The sequence below is a fragment of the Epinephelus lanceolatus genome, chromosome 18 (assembly GCF_041903045.1).
Source record: "Epinephelus lanceolatus isolate andai-2023 chromosome 18, ASM4190304v1, whole genome shotgun sequence".
Lineage (NCBI taxonomy): Eukaryota > Metazoa > Chordata > Actinopteri > Perciformes > Serranidae > Epinephelus > Epinephelus lanceolatus.
The window spans coordinates 34,841,585-34,862,792 of record NC_135751.1 but is presented as its reverse complement, the minus strand read 5'-3'; the positions used below and the strand labels follow the sequence as shown (position 1 = coordinate 34,862,792).

Genomic DNA, 21,208 nt, shown 5'->3' with positions numbered 1-21,208 from the left:
CTGTGAAGAACAGGGAGAAACCCTCCATAAAATATTTATTTAAAAACAATACAGTGCAATGCAACAGTTAGTACTACAAGGTACAGAGAAAGAAAACATGCAATCCTCTCTAAACAGAGGATTTATCATACAACTATTTGGTCACAAGCTTTTGGCAGGAACATGAGGGAATGAAAACGTTTAACAGAAATGACCGTTAATGGCAATGTGTTTCCCTTTTGTGTCAAACCAGCATTAACAGGAAGGCAGCACTTTAATGAGTCACAGCTCTGAAGCATGCCACTTGGCAATGTTTGTACAGTCAGTTTAACAGCTTCAAACAGTACCTGCTGCCTGTGGAGAGCCTGCAGAATATTTCTGTCACACCCAAGAATGTCCTCTGGACGTATAATCATGAATAAAAAAATAAAAAGGAATGCAAAGTTACAGTAACAGATACATTACTTGTACTAATATATCATTACACCTCTAAAAAATTAAAGAGAAATGTCAAGAAAGTGAAGCTAACTGTCCTGACATCCTAAATAGCTGGTGTGACGATGCTACTGTTTCAAGTGGTAAACCCTATCGCTTAGCGTAGCCTGAAATGAACACTTGAAGTAGATTTGAAAGAAAATGATCCCTTGTGCATTTATACACACATTTCTAACACAAACAGAGATATTTGCTGATGGCTCAGTGAGTCTTTAACTCAACAGACAAAGGCACGACACATCAGCAGCAGTGTCATTATGGTGCTTATTAACAGAACCGCTGAAATGTGTAACAGACGTGTAGAAGTTTAAACAAAAAGTCTCTCACTCTCATCCTGATGAGTCTGGTATCAAACGGATGTGTTTTAATCTTCAGATTACTTATCGTATGCAATGATGTAGAGGCCTGTCAGGCTGCGACGCGCCTGCTGTCGAGCGGTGACAGTTTCCAGCTCGATGAATGATAGCTAATTATAAGCAACATCCATTTCACCAAGAGTTACTGCGTGGTTATTTAAAAATATAAAATCAAATATTGATGGTTGTCAGCAGCTCTGAACAAAGCAGGTATTTTTCCTGCTCACAATGAATGAAATTATAATCACAGTGTGATGTTTTGGGTCTAGCTCAGCTCTAAAGTCGGTGGGATCAGTAGCTCACATAGAGAGAGAAATCCGTACACATTTATTCACTGGTTGAGTTTGAATTCCAGCGATGGTCTCCATTGATGAGTCGGGGGAGGTTAAGGGTTGAAACCGGGGTTCTCTTGTTAGTACACGGCGGAATAGTACGCAGTCGTCTCCCGCTGCTCTCTCTTGGTCTGTTTCAGGAGGATACTGGCGCAGACCAGGGCAACAATCTGTCGTGCAGACACAGAGGGAGGAGGGGAAGTAAAGTGCAGAGATGCAACAAAGAGCGGTGTGGTGACCAACGTGCTTTCTGCTCCTTCATCACCTCCAAGATCAAACCAGCCACAGGATGAGTTAGTGTGAGACAGATACCAGCCCACGCTACCAATTTGCATGCAGCTACACAAAGAAACTCGTGTGGAACTAAAAAGGCAAAATGGTTAATGAGGAACAAGTTGAAGGAAAAATCCAACCCTGAATATGAATTCTTTAACTGTAGATATACAGATTTAAGGAATACTTCACCCTCCAAATGACCATTCATTTATTTGCACTGCATTACTACCCTGGAAATCCAGAGTTCTCGTGAGAGCACAATTTGAATTTGCTCAGCAAGTCACTCTGGCGATCAGTAATGACGCTCATTACCTATGCCCATGAAACTGAGCGGCACCAATCACATCGGTGTATCTGATATAGGCGGGCCAGAGGCGAGCTAAACAGATGACGACAGCTCTGCAACGACGAAGTACGGAATCAGTCAGTAAACTGGCTGCGAGATGGCTACGGATGAACACCAGCTGTTTGAAACGGCTTTGGCCGCTACAGTGAACGAGTTAGACTTGGCTTTTTCTCTAAAAGAGGAACAGAAGACGGCGCTCCAATCTTTCCTTTGCAAGAAGGACGTTTTTGCTGTTTTGCCGACCGGATACAGCAAGAGTCTAATCTACCAGTTAGCCCCGCTGGTAGCTCTGGATACGTCACCCCGTGTATTGTTCTGATTGGTCATAGTGTTATCCAATTGCGTGCAGTGATATTTACAAATGCATGCTTGGTGCCGCCCCTCGAGTTGGGCCATTTGCATTACTCATGGCCAGACCCTAAATCTTTCTAGATTTGGGTCTGGATTTCCAGGCTACTGCATTACCATGCCGCCCTCCAAATGACGATTTGTATATCAATGAATCACCTCATGTTATCTATAAGTCCTATATCATAGGCAACTGGACTTGCTTGAGTTTCTTGAGGACATTTCACGCCTCTGGTGCGGCGTCATTAGAACTGAAGAAGCCTCTTGGATGAGCGGCGAAATGTCTTGAAGAATCTCAGGTAAGTCCAGCTGCCTACGATACAGCACTTATGATTTCCATGACCTGGATGACTGAGAATCTTCACTAACACCTCATGTTACGTTGAATTTGAATGCCGGCATGATAGGGTTGCAGGGGTATACAAATTCCACTGTATACAGTAGTATGAAATTTGACAATTACCATATAGTATACATTGGCTTATCTACAGTATTGAAAAAATGCAAGAGGACTGAGAATCTCACCTTTAGTTATTTTGAAAAGGGAGGCTTTTCACACACAATTACATTAAAAAATTTTGTGTCAGGTTTCAATTACAGTAATATGATATTTAGAAACCATAATATTTTCTGAGACTCATACTGAAAAATTCTCACACCATTCTCACACTGTTGCAACCTTACTCCACTGTGAAAGAAGAATCCAAAAACTGAATACTCTTGATGGAATTGAAGTCAAAGGGGTCCACATTTTCACAACAGCAAAACTATATCAAAACATCTGTTTGAAACTGTCACACGACTTGTGCAGTATGATCCAGGTCTCATTTTTACTAGTCTTAGTGGGCGGAAGTTTGCTGCAAAGATCAGCCTCTCATTGGGTGGAATGAGCCACCCGCTGAAGTCCCGCCCTACTACCTCCGGTTGTGTAGCAGTTTTCAACCGTTTTCAACACGTCCTTTACTAACTTTTGCGGTGTTTGATTTTGCGGGGATGTAGCCATTTTTCTGCCATGGTTCGCGTCCTGTAGGCGATATTTTTGTGGGCGTGTTACACCAAAACCTGTTTCCCCCCGGCAATATTTTTGCAAGCGCACCGTTGCTGTGGCACTACCAAGAACGATTGTGATTGGTTGAAAGAAATACAAGCAGCCGGGGCGTTTTTTTCTCCAATCTTAAAGTGAAAGTCGGCCCAGCCAGACCTTTCTTTTCTTGAAAAAGGTCTGGTGAGCGAGACTACATTTTTACAGTCTATGCTCAGTATTTCCCAAGCAGACAGCTCTTTTTGTCAAGGGACTGACCTGAAAGTGCTCTCTTCATAGCCGAGTCCATTGACAAAAACTGTATTTGTTCATCACTGAACACAAGAGCTGCTGGTCTACTGCTGCCTCTTTCAGTTGGTTTGTTTGTGTTATTGTGTGACTTTGGTGTTATTTGAAATTTACCAAAGTCACACAATAACACAAACAAACTAACTGATCAAGGCGGTGGTTGATCAGCAGCTCCTGTGTTCAGCTGTGTAAAATTACTGTTTTGTCAATGGAGTCTGGCTGAGACGAGAGCATAGATGAATTAAACTTTTAGCGCAGTTTCCGGTCAGAAAGCTCCGTCTGTTTGGGGAGCACTGAGCATACGACTGGATAAATGAGACTTCGATTATGCTACATGAGTTTTCGGAGTTTGTAAATGGATATTTGGACACAATGTTTTGATTATTCGTTCACAGGAAGCATGCAAGAAACCAATCCTCTTCACAAATTTGACAAAACACAGGGTGGGTAATTGATACACAAATGGTCATTTGAGGGTGAAGTATTTCTTTACATATTAAAATAAATTAGGCTGCAAAAAAGCTGCTTTCTTCACAGGTGGGAGATCAAAAACAAACATTGCTTTCCAGCTAATGGAGGAGAAGTTGTTACAAATATGTGCAAAAATGATTAGCTTAATAAGAAGTAATTGCTCTCTGATTAAAATGTGTCTGTGGTCATTTCCCCCACTGTAGCTGTGCTTGGAAAGTCATGGAACATCAGCATTTGGCCGAAAATCTGTGTGAATATATGTAATTACACCAAAAACAATGGCTCCAGTAGATATAGTGCTGTTGTGATAGCACTGTAGGTTTTTAGGGTGGATTTTTCCTTTTTAAAGGGAGTTGAAGACACGCTGCAGTGACCATGCAGCTAAGAGCTGAACATGTTCAGCATGTGAAGAGAATGGATAAAAACTAAATGACAGTGCGTCGTGGAATAAAATCAAGAGCAGCATGAAAGTGAGAGTGAAAACCAGCAGGAGTGCACTAAGACTGAGCCACAGGGATGTTGGCCACAGGGAGAGGGGTGAAGACGACCGGGTCCTGGTTGGGGTAGGGGTAGGGGTAGGGGTAGGAGGTGGAGACAAATCCGTCAACCTGAGATGGTTGAGGATTGGCCAGGTTCGGAGTGGAGTGAGTCAGGATGATGTACTGAGATGATGAGGTGGCCTGATGGATCTTTTTGCTCAGAGTTGTGCTGCAAATCAGAGCTATGAACTTTAGGAACCAAAGCCGGGGAGAATGAAATAAAATTAAAGCAAGATAGGGGGAGGAGTGTTGATTGAGAGAAGGGGGGGGGGGGGGGGGGGGGGGGGGGGTGCAGAGTGATTAGGACACGGTTCTTAACTTCATCAACAACAAAAGCAAAAGACAAAATAAGGCTTGTCTGTTTGCAAGAAACCCAACTGAGCTGTTTTTGATACTCATTGGATGTTGGATAGTTTAACATTGTGAACTGTGTTGTATGCAGTATAGATTAATGTCCACAGTACAGTTTAAATAAGGCTAATTGTTTGGGTTTTTGGGGATGATCATTTTCAAGGCACAATGAACAGGAAGGGTTGTGGTGAGGGTGGCTGGGAATGTGCTTTCATTTATAACAACACTAACAGTCTACAGCTACATCAGCAGCTATGTGAGACTGAACTTTGAGGAGTACCTTACCCACAAAATGACCATTTGTTTATCAATTACTCTCTGTGTGTTACCTTGAATTTGTTTTTCTCGCATGCCTCCACGGTGAACAGAGAATCCAAAAAAAAAAACATTCTTCAAGAACTGCAGTAATCGGGGTCAACTTTCAACAACAGCAAAACTTCCAAGACCCCAAGGCATTCCCAGGCCAGATGAGATATGTAATCCCTCCAGTGTGTTCTGGGTCTGCCCCGGATTCTCCAACCTATGGGACATGCCCAAAACACCTCTAACAGGAGGCGCCCAGGAGGCATCCTGATCAGATGCTCGAACCACCTCAACTGACCCCTAAAGGAGCAGCGGCTCTACTCCGAGCTCCCTCCAGATATCCAAGCTCCTTACCCTATCTCTAACGCCGGAATTCCACTGGATGCGTGTCCGTTGCGGAATGGCAGCGCTGGTTATCCGCTGCGTGCTCCGCCGTCCGTCAACACCCACCGGCTGCGTTTGCTGTGCGGAGCGCTGCAGCTCCGCCGGAAGACATCTCAGTGCACCTCCATGATTAACATCTCCTCGTCCATGGTGTCAACGGGGTGAAATGACGTCTGAAAACCTCTGACCTGTTGACTTCAGGGCTGCCTCCACCCATTATGACGTTTTCAAGGTGTAGTGCAGGGAAATATGATCTGCCGTGGACACTGTGTATTTTATTTTGAAAATTAACGGGATGTTTTATTTTGTTTCTGTGCACAACTTCCTGCCCCGCACGATCTGCTCTGTGCTGAATTGCTGTGTTGTGCTCCGGCGTCTGGCAAAAATAGAAGTCCTGCATATCTGTTGCGGAGGGCTCCGAAGTGCCGCAGCTGAGATGGAGCCGGAACGCAGCACAGCCACAGCCGGTGGAAACACACACATTGACTAGAATTGAATCCTATCAGCTCTGCTGCCATGCCGGAGTGCAGACGCAACCAACATGCATCTGGTGGAAACTGGGGGTAAGGCTGAGCCCAGTCACCCCACGGAGGAAACTCATTTCAGCCGGTTGTATCCACGATCTCCTTCTTTCCAGAGCTCATGACCATAGGTGAGGGTTGGGACGTAGGTGGACCAATAGCCTACGGGCTCAGCTCCCTTTTATCCCCAACGGTCCAGCCGTTCCATCTCACACTCCATTCTACCATCACTTGTGAACAAGATAATTAAACTCCCTCGCTTGAGGCAGTGACTCTCTTCCAAGCCGGAGGGGGCAATCCACTGGTTCCTGCTCCTCCAAGAATCGGCACCGTAACATGGTGGAGGGGTTTGCATGTCCCTGTGAACCTGGAAGCTGTGCCTCTAATAGGGTCTCCCAAGGCAAAGTGGTCCCAGGGGAGGGACCAGACTAAGAGTGATTCAAGAAGACCTTGATGACACAGCATATTTGGACTTTGAGCACCTCACCTGGTATAAAAAACGAGGTCTTCTTCACAACTTGTATTTGCTTACTTGAGTACTTTCCTTAATGAGTTGTGATAGTTTGTAATGTTGGATGTTTTGGTATAGTTTTGCTGCTGTTCACATTTTTTGGATTTTCCGTTCACAGTGGTGGCAAGAAAAGTTTTCTTCACAGATCCAAGGTAACACACACACACACACAATGAGTAATTTATATACCAATGGTCATTGTGCAGGTGAAGTATTCCTTTGAGACAACAGTGCTTTAAGCAGGGACAGTGTTCACCATGGTCACTAATTTAGCCTGTGGATTACATGAAATATGGTACAGACCTCGTCCGACATTGTCACATGTCTAAAGATTCTACGACCTCATGTTGTGTCAATCACGTTTGCACACTGACTCAGAAACCTTCGTGTGTCAAATTTTTCAAAACAGGTTACATTTTTTCAGCAACCTTCAAAGTTCAAAAAATGTGGCGGCGGTACACATCCACAACAAGAGGAGGGAACGAGTCGCACCATTTCCTTATATAACTCAGATAGCCTGCTTTCAACAGGTTAGAGGAGGACGTGGACCGCACACAGAGAGAGAGAGACAGAAGGAGCGACGGTGTGGAGACAGAGAGGGAGGACAGCTCAGACCCTTCAGCTGCGGTGCCAAGTGCAAGACGGGGAGAGAGCACCGACAACCAGGGAGGTAACTCAGATGTAGAGAAGAGAGTGAGGACATGTGTCTTTTCATTTTGTTTCATGCTGCAAATTTTCGCAACAAATCCAAAAATGTAACGCATCTGGGTCAGGGTGCACGGTTTCTGTGCATATGAAAAATCTGTCTCAGTGTGCAAAGGTCTTGATGTGAAACGTTTGAATGTAGAATCAGCCAATCCAAGCACAACAAGGCAAATGATCTGCATCTGGCCTCTGATTTGGTGTCCCTTCACAGTTCAGTAGCATCTTAGGTACATCTCTGCTCTCATCGATGTTCTGTTGCACTTGACGATGAACTGCACTGAGTGATTCTTGATTTAAACACATGATTCTAAAGGCCAAACAGCAAAAAAAATCAAAATGCAAATTAATGTTTTTGTTTGGTAAATAATCTTTTTTTTTTTTTTTTTTTTTTGCTCATCAGCCTATTTCACCGAAAACCTTAACTTCATTTATGGCATCCAAGTATAGACACGCAACACATTTCCTTACCAGAAGAGCTCCAGTTCCAACAAAGAGGCCCATCACCAGTGACGCTTTGCTGTCTAAGACCGTTGCGATGGTCACAGGACAGCTCTGTGGGCAAAACCAAGGAGAAACTGTTAGTGCCCTCTGTAGTATAGCTGACCCACAGTCTACAGAGCACAGCTGTTCAGTTTCCAGTAGTGGGAACAAGAAGGGCTCATTTATTCAGTCACTATACATTATACTAGTGTACTAAGAACACTTCACATATATTCCAGCTTCATTTCTTGGCACTAACTTACGTCCATTTTGAAGTGCTCAATGAACCCTGCTGGTTCAGGACAGGTCTTCTGAACCACCTCAACCATCTTGACTCCAGTCAGTCCACAGCAGTGAAGCTACAGAGGAGAGAGATGAAGGGAAGATTAATTACACATCATATTTAATGCTTTACTTTATTTCATCAATATGGAGCTCTAAAGTGAGGGCACACAGCCTCACAGCATGAGGGTTGCTGGTTCAATCCCGGGGTGGGGGAGCCCTTCTGTGTGGAGTTTGCATGTTCTCCCCGTGTCAGCGTGGGTTTTCTCCAGGTGCTCCAGCTTCCTCCCACAGTCCAAAGACATGCAGGTTAACTGGTGATTCTAAATTGCCCGTAGGTGTGAATGGTTGTTTGTCTCTATGTGTCAGCCCTGTGACAGTCTGTTGACCTGTCCATGGTGAACCCTGCCTCTCACCCAATGTCAGCTGGGATAGGCTCCAGCCCCCCATGACCTCTAACAGGATAAGTGGATTACGGAAAATGAATGAATGAGGAGCTCTAACATGTTAAAGAAGTGTCTACCATATGTAAATTATTGCAGAGAATAAGCAACAAACATTTATGTTACTTTTGTTCAGAAAGATAGTCTTCACAAGTAAACGCCACTTTTAGGATTTTTGAGGCCTAAATGCAGCAACCAGAACTACAAAACTAATGTTGGGCTATTAATGAACTACACCACAGTTGCATTCAACATTACAAGGTTGTAAAGCCGCCTTCCGCATGATGACGTTCTGTAGTCTCATTGAGCCACTTGTTAGCAAACGTCTTTTTAAGACACGTAAAAGCTTTGTTCACATTTTTTTGGCGTAGAACAAACCGTGAAAGTCTCTTCAGCTTGGTTTAACCACAGACCTTTTTTCATCTAACCAAAAACCCATTGACTTTGAGACAAGATAACAGAGAGGGCTAAAATGCTACCTCAGGTTTTTGGACTCTGTTATTTTATCATTCTTATTTTTGCAGAGGTTTTGATTCGTTTTGTAGAACTTCACCCTTATTTTACAACAGGTGTTATTTTACTACTACTACTTTTTCCAAGTATTCATGCCACTTTTTGTTTCATAATGTCACTTTTCACTTTCACGTTGTCACTTGTTACACAGCCCCTGCATTTTAAATGACTAAGATCAGCAACTGCTACCAGATGTGGACAGTTGGCACCTGTTAGCTAGAGCAACAACGATATCAGAGTTACTCTGAATCAACTATCGAGCAGCTGACTCAAAAACAAAACAAAAAAAGAAGCAGCAGCAGAACATTTCTGCAAACTGGGGGGACGTTGAGCTCCAGGAGCACCTTGGAGGAAAGGGCTAGCTTAGCCGCCATATTACAGGGGTGGTAAATTAGTGTTATCACCATTGGTATTGTTTAGAAGATGCTGCCGACATGTATGTTATGTGTCACACCAGAAGCAGATGCTGTTGTGTTACACAACACGCCTCTTTGGCTTCAGGGATGCAGACTTGCTTTCTAAAATCACACACTTGGTGTTTGGTTCTGTGTAAAAATGCAAAGGCAGCATCAAGAACCATTTTATAACGGCTCTATAGAGTGATCTCTGCGTAAAAAGGGTTGCAGTTTTGATCAAGGTGGGAATGTCGCGCCATTATCCTGCCTCTCCACGGAGGCCTTAAGTTTGGCTTTTTGACTGTCGTCATCTTGGATTTTTGATGCCAGAAGCAACCATATTTGGACAAGAGTATTATATAATTGGTAAATTATATGACCAACCCACCCTGACCGTTTACATGACCAAAACTGTTTGTGTGCTACACTGTAAACATGTTCATTACTGCTGTAAATTTGGCCATTTTAACATGGGGGTCTATGGGGATTGACTCGCTTTTGAAGATGGCCTCAAGTGGCCATTAGAGGAACTGCAGTTTGACACTAACACACATTTTAACACAATATTCATATGATTTTGTTTTATAGTTAGTATAGATAGATACAGATATATAGTCTTTTTTGTAATTTAATATTGAACACCTCAGAGTTCCATATCACTAAAACTTTGGTACACAAGTTGAAAAAACAAACTTAACAACACATTAAGTCAAACTGTGGATTTTATAAAATTGGAAACAAGGAAATAGTTTGCTCTTACCGTGTTGTGAAAGAATGTGAGAGCGGCACCAATGAATGGGTCTCCTCCACTGGTCACATACAGAGTGTACAGACTGGTGTAGAACTCGGCCATCGTCAAGCCAAACTTAATAATAAAAATCAAAGCACAATATCATGATGATAATTTAAGTATATTTAGAGATTAATTATTTTATTTTTGACTATTTTTTTATCCTATTTTTGTGTTCCTTTCTTACCTTATCCCTGTTGGAGTAGGCGAGCACTCCAACAACAACTTCAGTTAACGCTAGAATGGACAGAAGGGCCGAAAACTGAAAGAAGAAGAGGTAAATAACCCTAATTATAACATCTTAAAGGTACAGGTTAAAAAACTGATAATTACAAAGGAACAAATAAACAACAAAACTCAAAACATTTTTTCCATCTAATATGCATGATGGGCATCAAAACACAGATATGCTAATGTATCCTTATATGTTTTTATTTAAACCTGTAGGAAGAAAGCTATGTTACATTACATAGCTATGTTGCTCCTATTTCGTTATGTCCTGGTAACCAGGAAGTGCTTTTATTTTGGAGAGACTGAACACAAAGAGGTTGCAGACAGAAACTGACAAAGGTAAACAGTGTAGTAACATTAGTACCGTTCATTCTACCGTTTTTTTTCCCCGTTAAAGGTTTTTTTTGGGGGAGTTTTTCCTTATCCGCTGCGAGGGTCATAAGGACAGAGGGATGTTGTATGCTGTAAAGCCCTGTGAGGCAAATTGTGATTTGTGATATTGGGCTTTATAAATAAAATTGATTGATTGATAGTAGGATAGAAAATAAAGAAGTAACAAGAATGAACGGGGAGAGTTTAACGGACTTTAGTGTCAGTCGAGAGGGCAACAAGGTATTATCTGTATTAAATTGTTGCTAACTGTCTGATAATTGTATGTTTTGGTATAATTGCTAACTTTCTAAGCTAAGTTTAATGCATTGTTTTGTTGTCTGTTTAATTTCTGTTCAGCTCTTACGTTAGTCGATCGAGTTAATTGGAAACGGTATAAACTGCCTTCGACCATCAGTCCAGACTTGTATTGTAGACTTGTAAACAAATGTAATAATTATGTTTAGTTTATGATCACCAACTGTTGTCAGTATCTTAAAACAAGGCATGTATATCTACATAGGGAGCAGTTCCTTGATTATGGAAATCACCATGTTGTTTCTATGCCATGTTTCTACTGTAGCCCAGAATGGACAAACCAAACACTGGCTCTAGATAGGGCCATTTGCATTTTTGTGTCGGCCTCAGTAGTCAGCAGGCCCTCTGCAATGAGCCGAACACTGATTTTTAATGTGCATTAGAGAAACGCTGATTTGTAAAGTGAAACTGTTTTTTTCAGTGTTTTTACTGGTTTAAATCATCAGGTCTGTTTGTTTTTTGAGGAAGAGACGTCTGGATAATTAGTATAGTAATTAAGTAAAAAAATCTCCTGTAGTGGCCGTTTCAACACACCAAAGTTCCTTGATTGAACAAAGTTCAACCAAGTTTATTGAGAATTTAAAAAAAAAAAAAAATTCAAAAATGCAGGCATAGTCCTTCCAGAAATTGAGCATAGCAGTATTTCAGGCAGAACACGATGTCAAGCTCAGCTCATATCCCAGCTACATCAGCTGATCTCAAGCAGCCCAATCAACTGATGGAGCAGCTGATTGATGAAAGGGAGTCAGCTGATAGATCACATGATTCCTTTCTATGCAACCAATTGGCAAATCTCATTCAGGGTGCCTTATTTAAACTGCTCTGGCCTGCCTACTGTTGCTACTTCCTCTGCAAGCCGCTTTGCAACCCACCTCCACCCCAGCTCCTCCTTTTCATGCTGTGTCTGACTTATCAATGTCATTTCTGTTTGTCATTGATGCTGCTCTGTTCTCTTCCTGGGCGGGGGTCTTTGCTTCTGCTCTTTCTGCCTTAGGCTTTCCATGTAGGCACATGGACGGGCAGAGGTGTGCTCTCTCTGCCTTTACTTTCCATGTAGGCGCATGGAAGGGCAGACAGGTGTGCTCTCCCTGCCTTTACTTTCCATGTAGGCGCATGGAAGGGCAGACAGGTGTGCTCTCCCTGCCTTTACTTTCCATGTAGGCGTATGGAAGGGCAGACAGGTGTGCTCTCCCTGCCTTTACTTTCCATGTAGGTGCATGGAAGGTGTCTTCCGTCTTAGGTGTTCTGCGTAGGCCTAGGAAAGGCAGAGAGGCCCCAGAACAGAGCCATGCCACCATATGTAGTACTGCAAATGGAAATAAAGTTTTCTTTGACTAAAGTGGTCCTGACTGAATAACATCTCGTATGGTCCCCTACCAAAGTCTACAAATTTTCTCACCATATTACGCGTTATTATAAACTTTACCACTGCATAAAATGGTCAAAAACTTATTACGATCCAAACCAACAACAATGTTGTCAACAATCTCCTTTTGTTATGGACACTTAACTGTTTTATGGCACCATACCTGCCGTAAATAACTTATGCCTGTTTTCTAACACATAAGTAAATATAAACATAACCATAGCATAATCCACTACTATACACTATTCAAAGTATGCAGAAACAGTTGAGCAAACTTAAATAATCGCAGAACCTGCATGGTATTTCATATCAGACATTTTTGTGGCTCTTGCACCTCCTGAACATTGAACACTGAAGGAATCCTAACCAGGAGTTTGAGCTGGTTGCAATCTGCAGCCCTCACTGCTAGATGCCACAAAATCCTACACAATGCTCCTTCAAGTAAATTCACGACAAGTTTTACCATGTTTGTTGACCTGTTTCCGTAAAGAGACCCAGCTACAACAGTTGCAGCATCAATCCGAAGAACATAAATGACTCTAAGAAGCTGTTTCCTCAATCAAAGGGGCCTCAGTGATCTTCTTCCTCCATAAAAGCTTTTTATCTGAGTTGCTTCTGATCTGAGGATAATTCAGCTTCAGGTTAAAACCTCCTGAACAATGAACACTGAAGGAATTCTAACAGGGAGAAGTTTCAGCTGGTTGCAGTCTAATGCGCCAAAATCTTACACACTGGACCTTTTTGTTGCTGTTCAAATGTCCTTGCTGTGTTACATTTCTATGTTGCAAATGGGTCAGAGCTTGTTTCTTCTGACAGCACACAAACCAGCTCAGTCTCCCGCCGCTGTGCTATGTAACAGTTTAGGAATGCGCTGAACTTTCATACAAGGACACACAGTGGGATCAGGCCATGAGATAAAACTGGAAATTACCGCTAAACAGGAAATCAAAGGGAAAAGACTGAGGAGGAGATTGTAGATATTTTAGCTCATTTGTGCGTGTTTGATTTTGCAGCATATTTTAACCCCATAGCTTGATCGTTAATTATAACCACAATGACAGGAAATGAGTGACAAATGGAGACAAAGATCCAGAGAGCTCACCCGAGACAGAGCTGTGAGTAACTTCAGGATCTTTTTACATTACCCGTCCCTCCCTCACATCCATCAGTTTATAGCCGGTGTGCTGTGGGGGTTTCACAACAACACCATGAAATCAAGAACAGTTTCGATATTCTGTGTTTACGAATCTTGTCTAGTCTAATCTATGTCAGCAGGTTTCAGGAAGTGACGTTAGATGATATTGAAGCACAGTAATTAAATCATTTAAGCAGAAATTGAAGAGATACAGTGGTACCAAGAGACAACAGACACTAAGACTCAAAGCTCCTTCATATTACTTTGACCATTTGCACTTGAAAAGCATAAGCACTGAACCTTAGGGAGTGACTTATTTACAGTTAAGTTCATATTAATATAAGCTGCAAAAGCGAACAAGTGATCTCAGCACAACTACAAAGAACAAAAAGGTCCCTGGAAAGTACAGAAATGTGAGTTCAGATGTGTAGTTGGTCTTATCTGTTAGATAATTCTTAACACTTGGCCTTGAATGGAGAACTGGCAGAAAGCACTTCACCAGTCTTTTAGGCTGCTTTCAGACCTAGAGTTGTCTTGCTTTGGTCTGAATCAGGGACTCATTTTGTCACAAAGTTGTATAATTGCCTAGAGTTGGTTCGTGTTCTCACAGCAGCATTTACAAGCGGACCAGATCAAATACCTTGTGTGAGAAAGCTGCTCTTGATTAGTCAGAATTTCCATGTGGGAAAAATCCAGGAAGTAAAGCAAACGTTGAAGAAGAGTACACTTGCAAGATAAATGTGACACTTTCTAATGTCACAATGGAGGGACAACTACGCAGGTTGATTTTAGCGCTGCTCATCGTGGACTATACTGACCACCTCTTCAAGAAAGTCTCGGTCCCGTTGTTTTGGTGCACGACAGAGTGCGATTGCTTTGCTCACATCTGCCCAAAACGAGCTGCACTTAGGAAGCAGATGAACTTGAGTTCAATTGAACCTGCCAAACAGGGCAGGTGTGAAAGCACCAGTAAAACAGCCCCACCTCAATTACTTATGGTCTACTTTCTGATCCTTTGAAAAAGTCATAATCTGGTTGGAAAAAGATCCATAAAACTTTATTTAAGACCTGTTAACTCAATGAACTTGTGTCTGTTGTGTGTAAGATTGGCCCATTTTTACACCTGGTATGTTTACATGCATCTTGAGTGGTGGGATCACAAATGGACGGCTCTAAGTAGCAGTGTGATGGCATCAAAAGCGTCCTCAATGTGTCTTGAGATCTAATCGTTCAGACCACATTCAGAGGTGGTCTGGCTGCATATGGCCACATTCCCTCAGCAGTGTGTTTGCTAATTGGTTGGCAGTGTTTGCTTTTGCCTCCCTGGCAGTGGGAGAGATGTGCGTGGCCTGCAGCACAGAGCAGTGATCATCATCTGTGCGCTACATCGCCGTGGACTGCCATGCACACTACATGCTCACGCCTGTTAATGACGCTGTTGGCAAAGCAGTAATGATTGTGCTAAGTGGCTAATGGGCATGTAGCTACTCCCATGTTTCAGATGATACGTCATGTTTGTAGTCGACCAATGAAGATGAGTTTACATATCACCTTGGGTTCGTCCTTCACCTTCTCAAAATGATCCCACACTTTGGATTTCCTGCCTGACATGTTATTAACTAGCCTGTGGAATAACCGCAGGTACCAGCCCTGGAAATTAGGGGCCGTGCAGAGCTGATCTTCTTCCAAGAGCTGTTTATAAGAGTGTCGGCCTATCGTCTGTGGGACAGGTGTAAAGCTCTGGGTAGCCCTGCACTAACATGATCAACCTTTCCGTATTTATCAGACTGAATATTTACAGAAGAAGGGAAAGATATCTGTCGACTGTGATTGGTTTGTAACCTGACTCCTGTCTGACTGCTGCCGCTTCCTGTGTCTGTCCTTTCAAATTAAATTCCCACATGGTCCAGTCATATAGGTTTTGATTTATTTTGATGAGGCGCAGCTCCTGATAGTTTCATGTTGTTGTTTTTTCCTGGTTCTTGATCTTAAAAGACAAAAATAGACACATTGGTTCATACTGTTGTTCTGCTTTCAGTCAGGTTTGATGTTTCAGACTGTTGAGCTGTTCTGAAACATCACATCTGCGTAACTCACCCACGTCACCTTCGCGTGTCTGTCTGTTGATGAGGAGGCAGGGTGAGCACAGCAGTGTCTTTATTATTATGTGAGGCCTCCTATCGATGCTAGTTTGGGGAACTGAAGTTATTTGGCTCTTGTGCAGAGAAACTTTTGTAAGCCTCTTTGATACCACATGTGTGGCATTGCAAGCGTGCAGGAAGACACGCTGCCTTCACAGTAACTCTGTGACCACAGAACTGAGAGAGTGCTGGCACACTTTATTTCCAGACATTGTGAAACTTATTCTGAGGTAGAAATATCAGCTTTCCTCAAATCAAAGATTTTCCAGATAAACCCAGAGTTAGCTGTACACTTCACTGCAAGTGACAGTGCGTCCATTGTGCAAGGCTGGCTGTTGTAATCACACAGCAGGAAAAAAAATATTTACAAGGAAGTTACTGTGTGAGGATGCCTTACCACTTGCAGAGCACATCTCTTCTCGTTGCAGGCGCCGTAGTCTCCGAACACCACGACAATCAGCATCACTGCGCCCAGAGCTATCAGTATCGTCACAACTGATACATTAAAAACCAAAAGAGACACAAACAGATCTGTGAGTGAAAATGTTTCAGCAGCAAAAGATCTTTATGCATTTATTTTAGAGAAATGACACAAATGTTTTGTAGCATGTACTGACTCATGACAAATGCACTTGAGTTGAGTTCCTGCACTTCGAAGATGGGTCGGGTGCTGTCGCTGAACCTCAGCCACAAGCCGAGGCCCAGGAAGACAAACCCCACCACCTGCCAGACCACAGAAAGAAAGAATAACACCACAGCTCAATGTGCAGACCAACAACATTTCTCATTACCTGGTTTCACATCTTCAAATTGGTAACTTCCTACACAGTTGAGTCAGATGTGATATTTTCAGCGAATACGTGAGGATGAACCTTTACTTATATTGTGTAAGAAAACAGGTGGCATGTAGCCGACCCACAAAATAATCTATCAGAGAACAAAGTCCACGGGGCGTCGGTGGCTTAGTGGTAGAGCAGGCGCCCCATGTACAAGGCTGTTGCCGCAGCGGCCTGGGTTCGAGTCCAGTCTGTGGCCCTTTGCTGCATGTCTCTCCCTCTCTCTCTCCCCCTTTCACACTTAACTGTCCTGTCCATTAAAGGCAAAAAATGCCCAAAAAAATATCTTTAAAAAAAAAAAGAGAGAAAAAAGTCCAGAGTGAGACCAGTGCAGACAGCTAGGTAAACACATGTCAAACCAGAATACACAGACAAACACAGTGCGACAAGACAGTGCACCAACAGCACAAAGGAGCAGGTTAAAATGAGGAGTGTGTAAATAGGTGCCATCTTTCGTTCTGTTTCCTTCATGCTGTTGGGTCGCAGCCAGAGCTGGTATTCAGCAGAAATGAAACCTAACAGGCGCCAACTGAAACGACAAGACAACTCCTAGTCTGACCTACAAACAGAGGAGAGATGGATGACAGCCACGCTCAGGTTTAATTAACGATCTCTTGCCAAAAAATGTCTTCAGCAGAAGTTAAAGTCATTTATTAGAATATTACTTGAGTAAAAGTCTTCAATATAAATTAATAAATATTTAATATTTACTGTACTTAAGCACAGGGTGTCTACAGGTCCTTAAAAAGTCTCAAAGTGTTTCAAGTTTTTTTAATATAAGGCTTTAAATTGTCTAAAATTGAAAGTATTCGGGGTTTTTTAATAAATGCAGTCAGGGGTGGACAAAATACCTGAAAGACCTGGGTTAACTTTATTTATTTACTTTATAAAGTGCAGATATCTTAATGCACACCTTAAACATGGAGCGTACATTACACTTGACGGGATGAGGAAGCCTTTTTCCACAGTTTAAAGGATTTAAAGAACAAAACCCAGTTTGTCCTTCCCTCCCTCCTCCCTTACTTCCTTCCCTATTTTATAATAAGTAACTAAGACATTTTGCAGTGCAGTAAAGGTGAAAGTTGACAAATATAAATACTCAAATAAAGCACATGTGAAGGGATGCTTCTTCACCTTCTCTGGAAGTGTCATATATGAATATAATAAAAAACATGACCCGGACTAACTTTGAGTTCTGCCAGAGGCTGTGTGTTCAGTGACCCCATAATGGCGTCCCACACCAGTATAATGGTGGGAAAATATTATAATGAGGAAGTGGAGGAAACCAGTTGAGCAATCTTTAAGGGATGGATCACAGAGCTGGCAAAAGTTGCATCATATGAACAAGTCTCTTTCAGTTGTGAATCAAGATGCCATGTGCCTGGTGCTCTGTTGCACATCTGTTTGTAGATCAGAGTAGTGTATGTGCATGACTTGTGTATGTGCATGTATTTGATTTATTTACACTTGGTGAAACTGTTTATATTAGAAAAAAGCAAAAAAAAGTTCAATAAAATATTAATAATTTAAAAAGAACTCAAATAAAGTACAGATACTTCAAAAAATACTTCAGTAGCCTCCTGTAACAGAGTATTATTACTTTCTTACTTTACACTACTGCCTATAAATAAACTATTTGGCTTTTCCTCTCATATCTTAGAAAAACTTTCCTATAGCCTATATTTGAATTTGAATAAACTGCGTGTTTTTCCCCCAGATTGAGCAGTTTCACTTTTGACACTTACCGCAAAGATGATGTTGAAGATAACGAGGGTGTATTTGCAGAAGAGGCCACATCCATCCAGTGCCATGATGATCCCCGAGTTGTTGTGCTGCGTGTGTTTGCGAGGTCTGTAAATGTGTACACAATAAACAAATGACATCATCATTTGTGTAGACCGTCTGCGGCACGCGACATCAAAACTTCACACATACTCAAACCTGTAAAGGTTTTATTTGACATGTAAATGTCGTATTAAGCAGTTAGTAACGCGTTAAAAAATCTTAATGGCGCACTTAATTCATATTGCAGCCGAGCTACAGACATTAACCACAAGCTACATAAATACCTGGTTGATCAAAGGCTCTCGCGCTCTGTGTCCTCGTGCAGTTTCAGTGGTGAAACATCCACAGATTTCACATTGAGCTGCTGGTTATACAGTCCAGACATGCGTCATGCCCCGCCTCTCTGACCGCTCTCTGTCATTCCATTGGCTGAGAGCTGTGACAGACACGAGATGGGACCAATGAGCAGGCGGCGGCGCGCAGAAGCGAAGAGGCCACAGAACATAGAGTCATAAAGAAACCTAAGGAAATGAGAGTTAAGAATGATAAAGGATGAGTTATTTATGAGGTGGATAGCAGGAAACGGACCAGCTTTGGAGATTAGTCCGGGCTTTTTTTTTATTATTCTACCTGATTTGAGTTGAAATAAAAATCACAGGAACTCATAAATAAACATGGGGCCAAACAGGGGCCCACACTGGAGCCAATAGTTTTAAGTGAACAGATTTATCATGCAGGAAATATATTAAAAGAGCACTGAACAGTTTTGATTTGGCAAATGTGAAACTTGGGCTGAAAACAAAGAAAGGAAACAAAGGACAGGAAGTGTGATGTGCTATCCCTCCCTCCCCCTCTTCTTACCTCACTCATGTGTAGGCTACACCGCACACACACACACTCACACAAACACACATTAACTACATACACAATTCAACAGGATGCATTGCACCCTTGTAAAGCAGACAACAACGTTCTCTAGCTCTGGTTGTATCTCTGAGGCAGTACCTTTGTACAAAGTCTGTACTCCTGGTTTTGTTTGTTGGTTTGTATCAGGGGCGTCCAGACTGTTTTTGAACAGGGGCCAGAACAGATAATGTGAAAATGCCTGGGGGCTTGCTTAAAAAAATCCCTTTCAACTGACACAAACACAATTGTTTAATCTTTTAGTATAGAGCAGCTGGTAATATGTTTAAACATCTTAACAGTGCTCTTTGTTTTTAATATATATATCACTATATACACTCACTGGACCCCTTCTGCCTTCAGAGCTGCCTTAATTCTTGGTGTCATAGATTCAACAAGGTGCTGGAAACATTCCTCAGAGATTTTGGTCCATACTGACATGATGACATCACACAGTTGCTGCAGATTTGTCGGCTGCACATCCATGATGAGAATCTCCCGTTCCACCACATCCCAAAGGTGCTCTGTTGGACTGAGATCTGGTGACTGTGGAGGCCATTGGAGTACAGTGAACTCATTGTCATGTTTGAGATGATGTGAGCTTTGTGACATGGTGCGTTATCCTGCTGGAAGTAGCCATCAGAAGATGGGCACACTGTGGTCATAAAGGGATGGACACGCTCAGCAACAATACTCAGGTAGGCTGTGGTGTTTAAACCATGCTCAGTTGGTACTAAGAAAATCTCCCCCACACCATTACACCACCAGCAGCAGCCTGAACCGTTGATACAAGGCAGGATGGATCCATGCTTCCATGTTGTTTACACCAAATTCTGACCCTACCATCTGAATGTGGCAGCAGAAATCCAGACTCATCAGACCAGGCAACGTTTTTCCAATCTTCTATTGTCCAGTTTTGGTGAGCCTGTGTGAACTGTAGCCTCAGTTTCCTGTTGTTAGCTGACAGGAGTGGCACCTGGTGTGGTCTTCTGCTGCTGTAGCCCATCTGCTTCAAGGTTGGACAAGGTGTTGTTGCTTCAGAGATGGTCTTCTGCAGACCTTGGTTGGAACCAGTGGTTATTTGACTTCCTGTTGCCTTTCTATCATCTTGAACCAGTCTGGCCATTCTCCTCTGACCTCTGGCATCAACAAGGCATTTTGGCTCACTGGATATTTTCTCTTTTTGGGACCATCCTCTGTAAACCCTAGAGATGGTTGTGTGTGAAAATCCCAGTAGATCTGCAGTTTCTAAAATACTCTGCAGCTCCTAAGGGAGGCTGAACTTCCTGAGCAGGCACAGGAAGTACTCTGCTGGGCCTTTTTTCTGATGGTGTCGATGTTGGACGTCCACTTTACCTACAGGATTCCACATCACAGTGTTGTTCAGCATTGTGAGGGGGGCAGTGATGGAGGGCTCATCCTGAAGTCCACTGTCATCTCCATAGTTTAGAGCCTGTTCAGCTCCAGGTCTGTCAGGAAGTTGTGTGTGATCCACTGACAGGTAGAGGCTGGGACAGTGAGCTGGCTGAGTTGGGCGTGGATGTGATGTCTGAATCAGAGCGGGTGAGGGGTGTGAAGATGGGGTCATTAAACCTGCAGATAAACACATTCAGGTCGTCGGCCAGTTGTTGGGTCTCCACAGTGGGGGGGGGGGGGGGGGGGGGGGGGTCTCCTGTAATTAGTGATGTCCTGACACTTCACACTGACGCTGGGTCATTGGCTCAAAACCTGTTTTTTCAGCAGATCTCCCTCAGCAGTGTGTTTCAGACCTGTACAGGAGTCTGTGCCCACTGCTGTCGGCCTCCTCTCTAACCCTGACCTGTGGATTGCCCCCTCTGGGTTGAGAGAGTTACTGCCTCAAGTGAGGAAGTTCAAGTATCTTGGGGTCTTGTTCATGAGTGAGGGTTGAATGGAGCGTGAGGTGGATCTGCACATCACTGCAGACGCTGCGCCGGACTGCTGTAGTGAGGAGGG

General features: G+C 42.9%; 1 protein-coding gene across 2 annotated transcripts; it reads right to left on the bottom strand.

Moving 5' to 3' along the window:
* Window positions 1-3: 3 nt before the first annotated feature.
* On the bottom strand, window positions 4-18,757 carry cd9r (CD9 molecule related). 2 transcript variants are annotated; one of them, XM_033645121.2, is made up of 9 exons: window positions 18,616-18,757; window positions 18,292-18,397; window positions 16,328-16,433; window positions 16,108-16,205; window positions 10,338-10,412; window positions 10,121-10,225; window positions 7,991-8,086; window positions 7,716-7,799; window positions 4-4,661 (listed from the first exon to the last, which is right to left on the bottom strand). In XM_033645121.2, the coding sequence occupies exons 2-9, from the start codon at window positions 18,355-18,357 to the stop codon at window positions 4,431-4,433; spliced, it is 861 nt and encodes a 286-aa protein (XP_033501012.1). In that variant the 5' UTR covers window positions 18,358-18,397; window positions 18,616-18,757; the 3' UTR covers window positions 4-4,430. The 2 variants fall into 2 exon arrangements, with proteins under 2 accessions (XP_033501012.1, XP_033501013.1); XM_033645122.2 differs by having other exon boundaries at window positions 4-1,332.
* Between the last annotated feature and the right edge of the window lie 2,451 nt (window positions 18,758-21,208).

Bases quoted from the DNA above. Each gene is read 5' to 3' on its own strand.
- cd9r (XM_033645121.2), bottom strand. From the start codon at position 18,357: ATGGCACTGGATGGATGTGGCCTCTTCTGCAAATACACCCTCGTTATC. The intron at 16,206-16,327 runs GTCAGTACATGC...TTAATGTATCAG, and splicing joins CTCAAGTGCATTTGTCATGA to TTGTGACGATACTGATAGCT. The intron at 10,413-16,107 runs GTAAGGCATCCT...TTCTTCTTTCAG, and splicing joins AGAGATGTGCTCTGCAAGTG to TTTTCGGCCCTTCTGTCCAT.